Raw genomic sequence first — 17,051 nt, 5'->3', positions numbered from 1 at the left:
AGGTTTCACACAGTTTCTCTCAGGAGGGTCATCTGTGTCCCCGTGTTTTAAAATGCACTTGACCTTTCGCAGTCTTCTGGGGCCGTGGTGACGGAGAGCCAGACGTACAAGAAGCGGGCGGACTTCCTGAGCAACGACGACTACGCCGTGTACGTGCGGGAGAACATCCAGGTGAGCAGCTGCTGAGCCAGAGCCGCCTCAGGCGCACACGCAGGTCCTACTCCCGTGTCTGGGAGAGGCCGCGGGCAAGCAGCATGCCCCGCACGGAGGCCCCCGTCACGGTTTATGGAGGAAGGGAAGGGGGCGAGCTGGGTTTGTCCTGGGCAGAGACGGTGCCCTGCTCTCACGGAGGCACCAGCCCTTCCTCACGGCCAACACGTGTGCCCTCGGGGTTTGGCGTGCTCCGGCCCGCGTCCCTCTTGGCCGGGCATTCTTCTGCAGGGTTAGGGTCGGGGTTCATCTCTGCTCGCTCCCTTGCTTTATGGCACGCGGTGGCCCGGGCTCCCGGGGCGCTTCCTGCCCCTGACCGCGAGCACGCGGCTTCCCAAGGAGCCCTGGTTCCCTCAGCGAGAAAGGCTTGGCGCTCTGTGGGGAGGAAGCCGTCCCAGGAGCAGTGGCGCTGCTCTCACGGCCCCCTCCTCAGCCGCACACCGGGCTGACTTCCCCTCTGGTGTCGCTTGAGGTGGGCATGATGGTGCGGTGCTGCCGGACGTACGAGGAGGTGTGCGAGGGCGACGTGGGCAAGGTGATCAAGCTGGACCGCGACGGGCTGCACGACCTCAATGTGCAGAGCGACTGGCAGCACAAGGGGGGCACCTACTGGGTGCGGTACATCCATGTGGAGCTCCTAGGTGAGGCCCCCCCCCCCCCCCCCCCGCCCCAGACAGCACCAGCGTTGCTCATCTCAGCTCCTCCCTCGGCACCTCTAGGCTACCCTCCCCCGAGCTTCCCCGCCCACATCAAGATCGGAGACAAGGTGCGGGTCAAGGCCGCGGTGACCACCCCGAAGTACAAGTGGGGCTCCGTGACGCACCAGAGCGTGGGCGTCGTGAAAGGTAACGCCCTTGGCGGCAGCACCCAGTGCTCGCTGTCCTCAGCCCACGGGACTGTTCCCTCACTCACGGGGAGAGAGAGGCGTGAGGAAAGCCGGTGGCCTGCGAGCCAGCTCTGTCGTCCTGCTCCAGGCGGGAGCACCGTCGTGGCAGGTGGGGAGGGCGTGTGCCCTGGAGCTCAGGGTGCCCCTGTGGATGCTTTGGGGAAGGGTCAGGAAGCGGGTAACGCTGAGAATGGGAATCTTAGTAAGCACAGGCAGTCCTCAGGTTACGTCGGACTCGACGTACATCGTTTCGTGGTTACGTCGCCGTCTCCCATTTATTTATAAAAAAAAGGCCCGTCATTTCGGCGAGTGTACATATGTGCTTTATGTTTTTTATTCTTTGCTAGAGGCCTGGTGCATGAAATTCGTGCACGGGGGGAGGGGGGGCGGTGTCCCTCAGCCCAGCCTGCACCCTCTCCAATCTGGGACCCCTCGGGGGATGGGCGACTGTCGGTTTAGGCCCGATCCCTGTAGGACTAACCCTGACCCTTACCCTGTGGGATCGGACATCCCTCTCACAATTCGGGACTGCTGGCTCCCAGCTGCTCACCTGCCTGCCTGCCTGATCACCCCCAACCACTCCCCTGCCAGCCTGATCGACGCCTAACTGCTCCCCTGCCTGCCTGATCACCCCCAACTGTCCTCCCCTGCAGGCCTGGTCGCCCCTAACTGTCCTTCCCTGCTGGCCATCTTGTGGCTGTGGGCACCGTCATCTTTGAGGACAGGGCAGTCAATTAGCATATTTCCTCCTTATTGGCTGTGGGCGCCGCCATCTCTGTGATGGCGTGAGGGTCATTTAGCATATTCCCTCCTTATTAGATAGGATTTACCACAAGTAAAGGTCAGGAATTGTTACCTTTTAAATTTTTTTACTGTTTCACTTCATTACTGCTATGTACGTGCTCCTCATCAGTGACGTAGGTGCTTATGTAGGTGGGTTCCGACTTACGGTGAAAATCGCGGTAGGAACGGATCTCCAACGTAACCCAAGGACCTACTGTATTCCCCAGGAGGCAGAGAGGATGGAGCCAGGAGGAAGTTACTGGAGGAGGCAGGTGGCCCTGGCCGCCGGACGGGGCCTAGTTGCTGGTTTGGGGCGACTTGAACTTGGTCAGACGTGCCTATGGTCCTTGTCTCCACCCGGCTGTCCCAGGGTGGCCTGTCTGGGATGCTCTGTCCAGCGTTCTGCCCAGCGGCCCATATGTGAGCGGCTGGCCAGCTCCCTCAGACTGGGGCCATTTTTCTCTTTTTCTTAATACTTTATAAAAACGTAGAACCAAGTTTAAGAATGGAAATGTGCAAGTGATGGCAAGAAGGAACTGGAGACACAAAGTTCTCCATTGATACTTAATGTGACGTTGAGGTTTCAAATCAGACCAGTGGCATCCTTCAAAAGGCACGGTGTGTCTGCTTTAACAGTCGCGTGAGAAGTTAAATTAGGTTTGCATGTGCTTTAATTTTACCTTTGAACTCGTTCCGTCCATAGAGAAGTCCCCCTCTGTTCTGAGCATCGTGGAAAACTCCTGCTGTGAACGGCGGGGGGGGGGGGGGGGGGGGGGGGGCGAGGGTAGATACGCCCCACGGTGCTGCCCAGGGCAGGGCAGACGCTCACTCTGCAGGGGGCGGGCTCGCTGACGTTCCTCTTTAGCTGGAATCTTTCTTAACAAAGAGCTTTACAAGTCAGACCCGGGTGGACTTCGGAAACAAGAGCTTGGTGTCCGAGTAAACGCTCCGCGTGAGAGCTCTCGTCCCAGGGCCTCCGAGGGGCTTTGGTGACCGTGGCCGCTCCGGGCGCACTGCATGGGCGTGGTGTCGCGAAAAGCAAGCCCGCCTGACTGGGGAGGTCCCGGGTCCAGCTAGAGAGCAGCGCACAGGGAGCCTCCGTGGGCCCGATGCGTGCCCCCAGGCCCCTCCGTGTGTGAAGTGACCCCTGGCGCGCAGGCTAGCTGGTCCTGGCGTGTCCACATGGCTCTGTGAGAGGCTCTCCGCATGAGACCTCAGTCGCCACGTCGGACGTCGCACGGCGAGGGTGGTCTTGGCTTTAGGTGTGGGTGCTTCTGGGGCCGGCGCCCAGGCAGTGTCTGTGCCCCCAGCCTTCAGCGCCAACGGGAAGGACGTCATCGTGGACTTCCCGCAGCAGTCCCACTGGACTGGGCTGCTCTCCGAGATGGAGCTGGTGCCCAGCGTGCACCCTGGTGTCACGTGAGTGTTTGTCGGCCGCAGGTCATGGGGGGGGGCGGGGGGCTGGCTCTCGGGGGAATGAAAGGCAGCTCCTGACCTCCTCTCTCGAAACAGATGCGACGGCTGCCAGGTGTTCCCCATCAACGGGTCCCGGTTCAAGTGCAGGAACTGTGACGACTTTGACTTCTGTGAGCCGTGCTTCAAGACCAGGAGGCACAGCCCCAGGCACACGTTCGGCAGAATCAACGAGCCAGGTGAGGCGGGGCCTGCTCTGAACGGGCAGTGACGGCACCACTGTGCTCTGTGCTCCCCGTGTCCATGTGTGTGCCATGAGCACCCTGTGTCCACGGTGGGGCAGGAGGAAAGCCTGCCCACAGCTGGTGGAGGCCACGGGAACTAGAGCCACAGGGTTTGTTTGCTTGTGTCTCACCTGGCTGGGCGGCTCAGGAGCTGAGCGTCAATCCATGAACCAGGAGGTCACAGTTCTATTCCCTGTCAGGGCACATGGCCGGGTTGTGGGCTTGATCACCAGTGTGGGGCGTGCAGGAGGCAGCCAATTGGTGATTCCCTCTTATCAATGATGTTTCTGTCTCCCTCTCTCTTCCTTTCTGAAATCAATATGTACATGTATGTATATGTACGTCTACATCCTATATAATAAAAGGCTAATACGCAAATCAACCGAACAGCTAAACGACCAGTTGCTATAAAGCGCACTGACCACCGGGGCAGACGCTCAATGCAGGAGCTGCCCCCTGGTGGTCAGTGCGCTCCTACGGGGGGAGCGCCGCTCAGCCAGAAGCCAGGCTCACGGCTGGCGAGCACAGTGGTGGTGGTGGGAGCTTCTCCCGCCTTCGTGACAGGGCTAAGGATGTCTGACTGCCAGCTCAGGCCCGCTCCCTGCAGGAAGCAGGCCTACGCCATCAGTTGGACATCCCCCGAGGGCTCCTGAACTGCAAGAGGGTGCAGGCTGGGCTGAGGGATACCCTTCCCTCCCCCCGGGTGCGCGAATCTCATGTGCTGGGCCTCTTGTGTATGCATAAAGGAGGGAGCTCATTGCTGTGTAACTTCTTTGCTTCCTGGTGTGCAGCACGCGCTCTAACACTTGCTCACCGCCCACAGGACAGTCGGCCGTCTTCTGCGGCCGCTCGGGAAAGCAGCTGAAGCGGGGCCCCAGCAGCCAGCCGGGCGCCCTGCTGGACAGCTGGTCCCGCATGGTGAAGAGCCTGCATGTGTCCTCCTCCGTGAACCAGGCCTCACGCCTCATCGACGGCAGCGAGCCCTGCTGGCAGTCCTCCGGGTCCCAGGGCAAGGTAGGGCGGCCCAGACCCTGCCCTGACGCCTCACCTCAGAGCTTCCCTGGACTTGGAAGCCACTCGATCCTATTGCGACGGTCGCTCAGGGCTCAGTGCACATTTCTCTTTATTATTATTACTAGAGGCCCGGTGCACGAATTCATGCACTGGTGGGGCCAGCCCCTCCCCCTGGTTGAACTCCCAGTTGAACTCGCAGTCGAGGGGACATTTTGCATATTAGTCTTTTATTATATAGGATTATAGTTTATTTATCTATTTTTAAGTTCCCACCCGAGGATATTTTTTCCATTGACCTTCAGACGGAGTGGAAGGGAAGGAGAAGGGGAGGAGAGAGAGAGAGGGAGAGGGAGAGGAGCATGGGTGTGAGAGAGACACATGGACTGGTTGCCTCCTGCACACGCCCAGACCAGAGCCGGGGATTGAATCTGCAACTGAGGTCCGTGCCCTTGACAGGAATTGAACCCGAGACCCTCAGGTCTGCGGGACAACACTAACCACTTAGCCAGACCTGCCAGGGCAGTTTATAATTATCCTAAACATACCATCCAGTGTTCACTGTCTGAGGTTTTAGACAATATCGGGAGCAGGTTTTGTCTAATGACCCACTAACAGGAGGTGTGACGGGGTCACGTCCTACGCCCCCTCCTGCAGCATCCCACCCCGATGCTGCTCTGTCAGAAGTTCCTCTCGCACGTCTTGGCCTGTGGAGTGTTGTGTGTTTGCACTTGTGTGGGGGGAGGGGGAGCATCCCAGGGCTACGCAGGACAGATGTGGAGCAGGCACTCTCCCCACTGGACTCGTGTTTTCTGTGGCCCACATCTGACAGCTGCTCAGAAGCGAGGGGGGGAGGAGCTCCGAGGAGAGTCTGTCTCTCAGGCCACACGATGGGGTTTACAGTCCCGTGCTGGTTCGGGCTTTACTGATACGACCTTAGCAGCTACAGTAGAGCTGGACCTTACTGACTGGGGTTGCTTTCTTTTTAAAGCACTGGATCCGCTTGGAGATTTTCCCCGACGTCCTGGTTCATAGACTGAAAATGACCGTCGACCCTGCGGACAGCAGCTACATGCCCTCCCTGGTCGTGGTGTCAGGTACGAGGGCGTTGGCTCCGCGTGCCCTCCGTCAGAGAATGGAATCTCCTGGTCTGATGCTTGTCTCCCTTCCTCTCTCCCAGGCGGCAATTCCCTGAATAACCTCATTGAACTGAAGACCATCAACATCAGCCCCACCGACACCACAGTGTCCCTGCTGAGCGACTGCACAGAGGTGAGTGGCGGGCGGGGCCCGTCTCCATGCCTGCGTCTCCTCACCGTGGTGGGAAGTGGCCTGGCGCCCGCAGGCAGCCGGCCCTTGTGCTCCTCTCATCTGTGAGCGCGTTCCCGCAGCCACGGGGTCCCAGCGCAGGGCGCGTCTTCACGCTGAGGGCCTCCCTGCTGCACTGAATCGGTCGTAGGCTGTGCCTGCTCAGCAGGGGCCGGAGTCCGGGGCTCTGTCTGTCTGTCCTCTCCGGTGGCAGACCGGCACGTCTGTCGTTCTGTCTGGAGCGTTGTGAAGGCTCCGACCGCCTCCTTCCCAGGACGTCTTGTTCGGGGAGCTCTGAGGCAGCGGCCGCACAGGGGGGCTCTGGTCCCTCATGTCTGTGAGACAAACACTGAGTCCCCGGCCTCCCAACCTGACCTGCCCCTGGCTGGGCGTCTCCAGGACGTAGGGACAGGACGCACCTTAGCACGCGTCCAGGGCTGACGGGTCCTCGCCACTCAGGGTGGAGGGCGTGGCCCCGGGGTCTGCAGCTCCCGGTGCGTGTCCAGTACCACAGGTACATCGAAATCGCCATCAAGCAGTGCCGGAGCTCGGGCATCGACTGCAAGATCCACGGCCTCGTGCTGCTGGGGCGCGTGCGCGCTGAGGAGGAGGACTGGGCCGCCGTGCCCTTCCTCGCCTCTGACAACGAGGAGGAGGAGGACGAGAAGGGCAGCGCCGGGAGGTGAGTGCGGGCTGGGGCTCATGCCAGGTCCCCTGGTCTCCAGGGCACCCGGCATGTCAGGCACACGCTGTTGGGCCCCCCCTGGTCTCCAGGGCACCCCGGCGTGTTGGGCACACGCGGTCGGGTTCTCAACAATTACCATTTGGTTCAACTCAGGGAAGTGTTTGATGCAGAAATACATTGTGTTTAGAAAAATACCTTTCAAATAAGGAAATGAAAACGTTTGATTTTTCTACCGAAAGTCACAGTTAACCCTTTGGTGTACGTCCTGTAGTTTCCTTTCTAACTGTCCCTAATCGTGTTTCCTGTGGAAACGGTATGGCATGGGGTGTATTCATAGCTTGCTTTGCTAAGTGTCTTATTGTTCACTTTTAAACTGAAAATGTTATTGTTGTAAAATATACATAGAATTTCCCATGTTGACTTAGAAGAGAGGGAGCAAGAGAGAGAGACAGAGAGACGTCAGTGTGGGAGAAACGTCCACGGCTGCCTCCATATGCACCTCCGGGGTCAAACCTGTGCCTGTGTCCGATGAGAGCTACACCCTACAATACTCCTCGTGAAGTCAGCACGAGAAATGTTACCTCGCTAGGGCCTGGTCTCTGGAACCCTGGGTTCCATCCCAACTCACAGAGAGCAAAGCACACGGAAGCCAGGAACCTCAAGCACCGAAGGAGCGCGTCGGGCATCAGTCCCGGGTGCTCTGTGTCCCGAGGTCCAGGCGGGCATGCTGCGTCGATGAGCCCTGCAGCGCTGAGGGCAGGAGGGGCTCCAGTGGGCAGCCTCCTGGACGCGGATGGGCGCGTGCGCTGGCAGAGGGTAAACAGGAAGAGCCCTCGGAGCTCTGTGGGGACGCCTGTGACAGTCTTTCTGGGGAGAAGCGACCAGGCCCGTGTCTGGCCTTAGGGACCTGGCCACAGTGCCGGGCCCACTGGGGGCTCTTCTCCAGGGACGGTAGGAGCTGTCTGCAAGGGCTCAGCTCAGAGCCCTCCCCCGGGAACAGGCAGGAACTAAGTTCCTTATGAAAAGGCGTCGGGTGGGGAGGCAGACATGGGAGCTGTGCAGGCTGATTCCTGTGTGACTCGAGGCCCCAGGGTTCGGACGTTGTTTCCGACAGAAATGAGCCAGCCGTGTGCTCGAGGCGGCTTTGCTTTTCGTTCTGAAACATTTTTCATGCTGAACGGCCTGTCTTTCCCTCTGGCAGCCTCATCAGGAAGAAGGCTGCGGGGCTGGAGTCGGCGGCCACGATCAGAACCAAAGTGTTCGTGTGGGGCCTGAACGACAAGGACCAGCTGGGCGGCCTCAAGGGCTCCAAGGTACCTGGGCCGGAGCTGCCTCGGGGGGCTCTGCACACGGGCCAGCCGGGTTGGGGGAGGGGAGACTCCTTACACCACCAGCCTCAGGGCCCACACACACCCCCCATGTGCGACCCAGAGAAAAAGTGACCACTGGTCATTGTTGTCATGCAAATCACGTGATTCCTTGTATCGTCAGCTAAATTACTGGTAATCTTAAAAGTGTAAGTAAAACTGTTCTCCATGTTTTAACAAAACATCCTGTTCCAGATAAAGGTTCCTTCGTTCTCGGAGACGCTGTCGGCTCTGAATGTCGTGCAGGTGGCGGGTGGCTCTAAGAGTCTGTTTGCAGGTACAGTTCCTCCCACATTAAAAACGGGTCCCTTGTGCTCCGCGCCAAAAACCCCCGCTGTGGTGTCTGAGCTGAGCCCTGCCCCCGCTCTGCCCACAGTGACCGTGGAGGGCAAGGTGTACGCCTGCGGCGAGGCCACCAACGGCCGGCTGGGGCTGGGCATGTCCAGCGGCACCGTGCCCATCCCCCGGCAGGTCACGGCGCTCAGCAGCTACGTGGTCAAGAAGGTGGCCGTGCACTCAGGTACCTGCCAGGCGTGGGTCTCGGCGCCGAGGAGCCTGGGCCCTTCAGTAGCTCTCTCTGAGGTGCCCTCCTGTGCCCCTCCCCGGCTCGGCGTCCCAGCGCCTCTGCACCCTCCTGCGCACGCTCAGAGGTGTGTCCTTGCTGGGAGAGCCTGTCGCCTTTGTCTGAGCCCCAGTGGAAAGAGAAGCCCTTAGAAAAGTCACACTCCTGCAGCTCGGCCAGCCCTGCCGGGCACTGCAGGCCTGAGCGTGGGATGCGTTGTGTCTGTACAAAAGGTGGGCTCACACCACGAGAGAGGCCCCAGAACAGAGGCCGAGCGGAGGGCACGTCCCTTTTCTCTGGGGAGGGTCCCGGCCAGTATGGCCGCTCTGCCAGGTTAGCGGCCACCCAGAGCCCCACCTGTCCCATCTCTGTCTCGGTCCTCTCTGGGCCAGCTCGTTGCTGCCCTCCACTTGGTCCTGCCAGGGAGGACTAGGCGGGCGAGAGCCTGGGAGCTGGCAAGGGAGCACAGGCCCGTGGGGTGGGGGGCGGAGGGGGAGGGCTGGGAGGAGGTCCTTGTGGGGAGAGTGCAGGGACGCCCGAACTGCCGATGGGAGCATTTTGCTGAAGTGACCCTGCGGGCAGCTCAGACACGCGGTCTCCGGGGCCTTTGCCTGGTCACAGACGCACTGATTTTCCTCTCCCCTGACGTGTGGTCTTCACAGATTAACAGCAGGAGCCCCGTTAACAGCAAGGTTATTGTGCTGCTGCTTTGCAAGTAAAATTCTTCCTGGGACGCCAACTCTGTAGCTTCATAAAAGCTCCCTTTGTCTATGTACTTGTCCCGAGATGTGTGCGTGCTGCACGTCGGGCAGAACGAACGGGGTTACCTGTGCCCTGTGTGTGCCCACCTTTGAGAGCCCACCCCTGTGTGATTGCAGGCGGCCGGCACGCCACGGCTCTGACGGTCGACGGGAAGGTGTTCTCCTGGGGCGAAGGGGATGACGGCAAGCTGGGCCACTTCAGCCGGATGTAAGGACCCTTCCCTCGCACCTGCCACACGAGCCCGTCCCCATCAGGGGTGCAGGCCTTGGCACGCGATTCTGCAGAAAAGTAAACAGGACAGTTACTCATGAGAAGGGGACTGGAAGCTGTCTTAGAGCAGCAGCTGTGAGCATGCCTTCGCCTCCCCATTCTGTATTAAAGGCTGGGTCCTATTAAGTTGATCTGTACATGTAGATCTGTGTAGATGTCTTCTTTTTTTATTATTATTGATTTCAGAGAGGAAGGTAGAGAGAGGGAGAGGGTGAGGGGGAGAGAGAGAGAGAGAGAGAGAGAGAGAGAGAGAGAGAGAGACCCATGATGAGAGAGAATCATGGCACAGCTGCCTCCTACGTGCCACCTACTGGGGATGGAGCCCACACCCCTGGCATGTGCCCTGACCGGAATCAAACCTGGGACCTTCAGTCCGCAGGCCGACGCTCTGTCCACTGAGCCACACCGGCTGGGGCTCCTTTTCCCTCCCTACACAAGCTGGGTGGTCAGGGCACGTTGCTCGTTTGCTCCAGGAACTGCGACAAGCCGCGGCTGATCGAGGCCCTGAAGACCAAGCGCATCCGGGACATCGCCTGCGGGAGCTCGCACAGCGCGGCCCTCACATCCAGCGGCGAGCTCTACACCTGGGGCCTCGGGGAGTACGGCCGGCTGGGGCACGGGGACAACACGACGCAGCTGAAGCCCAAGATGGTGAGCGCCCACCTGGTGCCTACGGGACGCTCGCCACCTGCCAGCCTCAGGCAGCGTGTGCTGCGTCTGGGAAGGGCTCCCTCACTTTCCCGAGCCGTGCGTGACTGTCCCCTTGTCACGCAGGTGAAAGTGCTCCTGGGGCACAGGGTGATCCAGGTCGCCTGTGGGAGCCGAGACGCGCAGACCCTGGCTCTGACCGACGAAGGTGAGCCGGCCCCGCTCCCCCCGGGGGTGGGACCCGGAACCGGGCTGAAGGCCTTTCCCTCCCCCAGGCTTGGTGTTCTCCTGGGGCGACGGCGACTTTGGAAAGTTGGGCCGGGGAGGAAGTGAAGGCTGTAACGTGCCCCAGAACATCGAGAGGCTGAACGGACAGGGTGTGTGCCAGATCGAGTGCGGCGCCCAGTTCTCCCTGGCGCTCACCAAGTCGGGAGTGGTGTGGACGTGGTAGGTACCGCCTGCCCCCCGCTGTCGTGCTGTGCGGGCATGTGCCCTCTCCGTGCCCATGGAGTGCTGAGCCGCTGGGTCCTTGCTCCCGAGCACCTCCATCCTCCCTGTTCACGTTGGGGGCCGCAGGCTCAGAGGCAGGTCCTGCTGTCGCTGGGTTGTCGGGAAAGAGCACGGAGGGCCGGGGGCCAGCTTGTCCTTCCTGCGGAGGGGAGTCTGTCCAGGGCTCCTCTGCCTTCCCGCGTCAGGGCCTGGTGTTTCTTGTGAAGCTGGTTTCATTAAGTCCGAGGGGAGCGGGCCCCAGCTGGCCTGGGAAGAGGGACAGGCTCAGCGTGAGCATCAGGGCCCAGAGCAGCGCGAGCGAGGCCACCACCGGGGGCGCTCAGGCGGCATTCCAGGTCGTTGGCTGTGTTTTCAGTCTCTTTATGTGAAAACCTGCACCAGTCATTTCAACGTGGGGCACCACTAGGCTCTCGCCGGCAGAGGAGGTGCTGTGCCGACTGAGGCAGGATTTCAGAGCCCGTGGCTCGGTGGCCTTGCCCTCGAGCCGCTCCGATGCCCTAGCCAGGAGCGCTCCCTGTCGAGCGTGCAGGCTGTCGCCTGGACTGCAGCACACCGGCTTGGTTTTGCGTTTTTGTTGTTTGGTTAATCCTCACCCAAGGATATTTTTTCTCCATTGATTTTTAGAGAGAGGGGAGGAAGGGGGAGAGAAACATCGATGTGAGAGAGACGTCGATTCATCAATTGGTTGCCTCCCGCACATGCCCCGACCGGGGCTGGGAATCCAGCCTGCAAACTAGGCATGTGCCCTTGACTGGAATCGAACCCGTGACCCTTCAGTCCACGGCTGAAGCTCTCCCGCTGAGCAGCCCCCGCCAGGGCTAACGCACCGTGGACCTCCCGCAGGGGCAAGGGGGACTACTTCAGGCTGGGCCACGGCTCGGATGTGCATGTGCGGAAGCCGCAGGTGGTGGAAGGGCTCCGAGGGAAGAAGATCGTGCACGTGGCCGTCGGGGCCCTGCACTGCCTGGCGGTCACGGATGCAGGGCAGGTGAGCGAAGGCGTGGCGAGCCCGTGTCCAAGGGGGAGCTTGCACTGATGAGATGTGTCATTAGTGCCACTTTGATAGAACATTGATGAAAAAAAACCAATTCCAGGCCAGGCCACTGCCTACATGGGGCTTGCAGGGGCTCCGTGTCTGTGGGTTTTCTCTGGGGACTCAGGCTCCTCCCAAATCCCAGAGGTGTGCACGTTAGGTTCAGGGGGTGTGTGCCTGGTTCCTGTCTGGGTGGGTGGGTGTTGGTGGCCCTGCCAGGGACGGGGCGTCTGTCCAGGGGGGCTCCTGCCTGGCGGCTCCTGCCTGGTGCCTAGGCTGTGGGAGTGGCTATGGCCTGTGGTGGACAGGGGGCCACTGAGACCATGGAAGCAGACCCGTGGTCAGGGGCACTGCCGTGCGTGGAAACTGAGACACTATGTGAGCGCTTCCCTTTGCAAAGTGGAGGGGGAATGTGACCACATGTAGTGGAAGAGACCGCCCGCCTCCTCTCACAGAGAGGGAGGGCAACGCGTGGGAGTGACGTTAAGGGATGATCGCTTACAGTCACGGCAAGGATGGTGAAGGGCATCTAAAGGAAAGGTTCTGGAAATTGAAAAGTTGGTTTCTCCCCCTTAACAGGTCTACGCCTGGGGCGACAATGACCACGGCCAGCAAGGCAACGGCACAACCACCGTGAACAGGAAGCCCACCCTGGTGCAAGGCCTGGAAGGCCAGAAGATCACGCGAGTGGCCTGCGGGTCTTCACACAGCGTGGCCTGGACGACCGTCGACATGGCCACACCCTCTGTGCACGAGCCCGTCCTGTTCCCGACGGCGAGGGACCCGCTGGGTGCTTCTTACCTAGGTAGCTGACTGGTTTGGCGGCGAGGGACCCGCTGGGTGCTTCTTACCTAGGTAGCTGACTGGTTTGGCCGGGGTCCTCCTAGGAGGTCCCTCATGCCCAGGGCAGAGGTCGTGGCGTCATCCCTTCTGCACCAAAGCCACGGGGTGACCGTGGTGCACGAGCTGGCGCGGGGCCTTAGGAGGCGTGCGATGCTGGTTCTGTGCTGTGCACGCGCTCACGAGAGGACTGTAGTCACAGCTGACGCGCACAGACATCGTGCCGGCTGCTGGGCGCCTCGGCCGCCCCTTCCACAAAGCTGGCACAGTGAGCCATGCGTGGTTGGTGTCATCTCCCTCGCGCTGACGCGACGCCTGCGAACGCTGCAGTCCAGGCGCTCATGACGCTCCTTTAGCACCTTACTCGTCGTCGTCCTGCTTCTCTTGCACTAGGGCTTGGCTGGGTATAGAATTCCAGGTTGGCAGCTTTTCCTTCCGCTGCGTTAAAGACATGGTCCCATTGTTTTCTAACTTGCATTCTTTTCCTTGAGGATTTGCTGTCGTTTTTGTCTTTGTTCTTTTACACACAACCTTTTTCTCAGATTGCTTTTAAGATTTTTTTTTCGTCCCTGGGGTTGAGCAATTTCATGACAGTGTGCCTTGGGGTCGTTATCTTCATGGTTTTCATGCTTGCAGCTCATTGTGCTTCTTGGGTGTTTGGGTTTATGATTTTTATCAAATTCTGAGAATATTCTTAGTCACTTTCATGCATTTACAAACGTGTCTACGTTGTCTTGCAATTACAGTAAAACTTTGCTGAAAATAACTTCTTTATAGAGTATAAGTAAAGTGCATTTCTTTACTCTGAAAGACCATTCATGAACCTAATACCTCATCTGTGAAATAGCAGAATGCAGATTGCAATGTGTTTTGGAACTAAACTGAAAGATTAAATTACAGAAACAGAATAAAATCCAATCTTAAAAAAAAATCAAATCCAAGTTCTCACTTTCTCTTCAGGTGTGCCTTCCGATGCCGAGTCTTCTGCTGCCAACAACAAACTCAGCGGTGCGGGCAGCTCCAAGCCTGGCCGCCCTTCTCTCGCCAAGACCCTCCTGTCCCTGGACGGGAACCTGGCCAAGCAGCAGGCCTTGTCTCACGTGCTCAACGCCTTGCAGATCACGTACGCCAGGTAGGCTGGTTCGCTAGCTTTTGAGATCCCGCCATCACATTAGACTTGGGTTTGTGCAGCTTTTTGATTAATCAGATGTTTCACAGAATGTGGTGTTGTCTGTAGACAGCGTTTCGGGTCCCGTGCGCTTTGGTTCTTGAAACGAGAGTCAGAACAGAGGGCACCGTGTGACTCTCTCTGGCCAATGAGCTCTAAGCATGACTATGGGCCAGAGGCAGCATCGCTGATGCTGATGCTCATGAATGCTCACACCCGTCCCCTCACTCAGACACTCCCAGGCCAGAGTGGATAAGTGGATGTTTTCCAACCTTTTGCGGCTGTTGTCTAGCCTCTCAGTGGTCCTGGCAGGGGCGGGGCGTGGAGTGCGCGCCTGCAGGGGCTGGGGCGTGGAGCACCTACAGGGGCCGGAGCGAGGAGGGCGCACCTGCAGGGGCCGGGGCGTGGAGGGCGCACCTGCAGGGGCCAGGGCGAGGAGGACGCACCTGCAGGGGCTGCAGGTGCAGACAGAGGCCATGCAGCCCTGAGAGGACATGTGTGCTGCTGCTCCTGGGAGCCGCCCTGGCTGCAGCTTCCACCCAGAACCCCCTTGGTATCTGAGGGTGCTGTTGGGTTTCCCAGGGGATCCAGGGGCTTGCCCTGCTGTGATGTTTGCGTTCGGCAGTTTTCTCGTTGTCACTAGGCATTCGTATACGTAAGAGCAGGAATAACTCTTAGCTTCCAGGCAGTGAGCCCCTTGTGATAATGTTCAGTGTTTTTCCGAAACTCTTTACCGTGTGTCCTGTGGAAGCTAGGGCGTCCTTCCCCGGTGCCCGCCCGCTCCTGCCGCTGTCCTGCATGGGGAAGGTGGCTCACCAGGCCCCTCCCTCCTGACAGAGATGCCGTGGTGGGGGCCCTGATGCCGGCCAGCATGATCGCCCCGGAGTGCCCCTCCTTCTCCTCCTCGGCACCCCCTTCCGAGGCGTCCGCCACGGCCAGTCCCGTGAGCGGAGAGGCATGCTTGCTGGCGGCTGACCCCGAGGACAGGCCGAGCCCCAGTCCCTGGCAGGAGAAGCGAGGGGAGGTGAGTGAGTGAAGTAACGTTCGTCAGAGGGGGGAGGGCAGGACAGTCCAGTTCATTGTCTCACTTCATTCCGTGTTTCCTTCCTGCCTGTTGCTGTGATTTTGGGCTTGAATTAGAAAATATTCTTTTTAAAAAGGAGGCTTTTTTTTTAAGCATTAAGTGGAACTTGATTTATTCTTTTGAAAAGATGCTAAATGCAAGTCCATAGTCCTTTGTCTGCAATTACGAAACCTTATGCCTCTTAAAAGTCAAAATATTTTGTAACTTATTTTGGGGCTAAATCAGCTTGAAGAGATGTGAGCTCATTTTAGTCTCTTCCTGCGACCTGTCCTGGTGTCGCCAGGTGTCCCTGGGAACAGGAGTGCCTGGTGCAGGCTGCCAGCCCCCCTGGGGGGAAGCGCTGTCCCCACTGTGACATCTGGCTGCAGCCTCGGGTCGCCCGGGTGGCCAGAGGGCTCTCAGGTGAGGCTTTGGGGAGTCTGGGACGTGTGCACTTTGCTGAGCTCTTCTTCCTGGATTTTGAAACCAGATCTCTTCGGAGGATGCTGTGACCCCTGCTGCCGTGACCCCGTCTGCTTCCTCAGCCTCTTCTCGGCCATTCATCCCGGTGACAGATGACCCGGGAGCTGCCAGCATCATCGCCGAAACCATGACCAAAGCCAAAGAGGTCAGGGGGCTTCCTGATGGTTCGGCTTTGAAAGCCTGTTAACCGCATGCGGGGTTGCAGGGGCAGCACACAGGTGGCTCCCTGCACGCTGGGCGAGCTGGGCACAGCCCACCCTCCCCTCCCGGCCGCAGTGCGCACTCCGCGAGCCAGGGCTTCTCATCCCTCCCACGCAGATCTGGCTCCTGTCCCAGTAGGTCCATGCAGGTCAGGGCCCCAGGGCATGCTGTCTCGTTAGTCCTCACAGAGGGACACTGGCTCTGTGCGCTCCTGAGAGTGTGTGTGTGTGTGGGGGGGGGGGGCGTTGATTGGCAGCCTTACCTGGGACCCGAATCCTTATCACTTGCTCAGGAGTGTCTGCCAGGTGTCCCCACTGCGGGCAGTGACTGTGTCAGGTCACAAGCGTCATGGGAGAGAAGGACCTGGAGGCCCTGCAGACACCTGGCTCCGTGCTCTGTCCCACCCACCGGTGCCTCGTGCCCCCTGGTGCTTCTGGCTGAGTGCGTTAGGACTGGTAGTAGTTGCATGGCGAGTTTTCATTCGTCTTGCTGTGAGTCGTAAGTTATGGCAAACGAAGCGTTGTTAGTGTTAAGCCGCCACGTGAGCCACGCGCAGGGATATGCAGGCAGCGATTCCCACCCCACCACCAGGTCGGTCCAGTCCCAGCTGTGAGGCCGGAGATGGTGGGTTTCAAGCTCGGGTCCTGGTGGGGGGCCCCAAGGCTGTCGCTTCTCCCCGCGACCTCCTGGTCCTCTCGCCTCCTGAAGGCCCCCTTTTATCTCTGGGAGCTTGTGCGTGAGCTGGTGGTGTTCTAACATGTTGCTCCTCCCTTCATGTTGGGCCTTGTAGGATGTTGAGAGCCAGAACAAGGCCTCGGGCCCAGAACCTCAGGCCTTGGACGAGTTCACCAGCCTGCTGGTCGCCGACGACACCCGGGTGCTGGTGGACCTGCTCAAGCTGTCCGTGTGCGGCCGGGCAGGGGACCGGGGCCGCGAGGTGCTTTCGGCCGTGCTGTCGGGCATGGGCACCGCCTACCCCCAGGTGAGCACACGGGAGGGGGCCTCCTCTCCGTGGTGCTGCTGTGACGTCACGTCTTGTCCGTGATGGACTCCATGCAGGAGACGGCAGGGTGGAAGGGCTCCGTGTAAGTCAGCCCTGCGCTGTCCCGTGGGCTGCCGTGTCCGGGGCCTTGGCATGCCCGTGTCCGCGTTCAGCAGTCCCTCATCTCGACAGCGTCAGCTCTGCCAGGGCTTCCTTACGGCTCCTGGACTTTGTTTTATGCTGAGAACCATGGCACTGTTTAAAGAAACCAATTTCTTCTAGTAATTTTTCTTTCTTCATTGACTAGAGGCCTGAGGCACGAAATTCGTGCAAGAGTAGGCCTCCCTTCCCCCGCCTGCTGACACTGGCTTCCCCCTGGCACCCGGGACCTGGGCTTCCCTCACAGCCCAGCTTCGTCCAGAAGGTTGTCCGGTCTGATTCGCATATTATGCCTTTATTTTTATAGATCACATTTGTCTTTTTGAGCCATCTGGGATTTATCTTGATATAAGGGATATGTTGGGATCCAGCTTTATTTTCCCCGAATGACAAACGTGGCCACAATATCAGGAATTTGGGAAC

At 59.4% G+C, this 17,051-nt stretch overlaps 1 protein-coding gene across 5 annotated transcripts in view; it reads left to right on the top strand.

Moving 5' to 3' along the window:
* Window positions 1–17,051, top strand: part of HERC2 (HECT and RLD domain containing E3 ubiquitin protein ligase 2) — a 71,344-nt gene that overhangs the window by 40,453 nt on the left and 13,840 nt on the right. For all 5 annotated transcript variants that reach the window (XM_036303621.1, XM_036303620.1, XM_036303624.1 and 2 more), the window contains exons 48-69: window positions 73–171; window positions 683–851; window positions 930–1,055; window positions 3,190–3,298; window positions 3,392–3,531; window positions 4,400–4,590; window positions 5,579–5,684; window positions 5,768–5,859; window positions 6,402–6,577; window positions 7,782–7,893; window positions 8,143–8,224; window positions 8,324–8,467; window positions 9,388–9,478; window positions 10,015–10,192; window positions 10,316–10,397; window positions 10,465–10,636; window positions 11,543–11,687; window positions 12,312–12,537; window positions 13,533–13,704; window positions 14,578–14,764; window positions 15,294–15,431; window positions 16,278–16,469. In XM_036303621.1, the coding sequence (XP_036159514.1) occupies window positions 73–171; window positions 683–851; window positions 930–1,055; window positions 3,190–3,298; window positions 3,392–3,531; window positions 4,400–4,590; window positions 5,579–5,684; window positions 5,768–5,859; window positions 6,402–6,577; window positions 7,782–7,893; window positions 8,143–8,224; window positions 8,324–8,467; window positions 9,388–9,478; window positions 10,015–10,192; window positions 10,316–10,397; window positions 10,465–10,636; window positions 11,543–11,687; window positions 12,312–12,537; window positions 13,533–13,704; window positions 14,578–14,764; window positions 15,294–15,431; window positions 16,278–16,469 (3,129 nt within the window). The remainder of the gene's footprint in view (window positions 1–72; window positions 172–682; window positions 852–929; window positions 1,056–3,189; window positions 3,299–3,391; window positions 3,532–4,399; window positions 4,591–5,578; window positions 5,685–5,767; window positions 5,860–6,401; window positions 6,578–7,781; window positions 7,894–8,142; window positions 8,225–8,323; window positions 8,468–9,387; window positions 9,479–10,014; window positions 10,193–10,315; window positions 10,398–10,464; window positions 10,637–11,542; window positions 11,688–12,311; window positions 12,538–13,532; window positions 13,705–14,577; window positions 14,765–15,293; window positions 15,432–16,277; window positions 16,470–17,051) is intronic.

The sequence above is a fragment of the Myotis myotis genome, unplaced genomic scaffold (assembly GCF_014108235.1).
Source record: "Myotis myotis isolate mMyoMyo1 unplaced genomic scaffold, mMyoMyo1.p scaffold_m19_p_38, whole genome shotgun sequence".
Taxonomy (NCBI): Eukaryota; Metazoa; Chordata; class Mammalia; order Chiroptera; family Vespertilionidae; genus Myotis; species Myotis myotis.
This window is presented reverse-complemented; position numbering and strand designations above follow the sequence as displayed.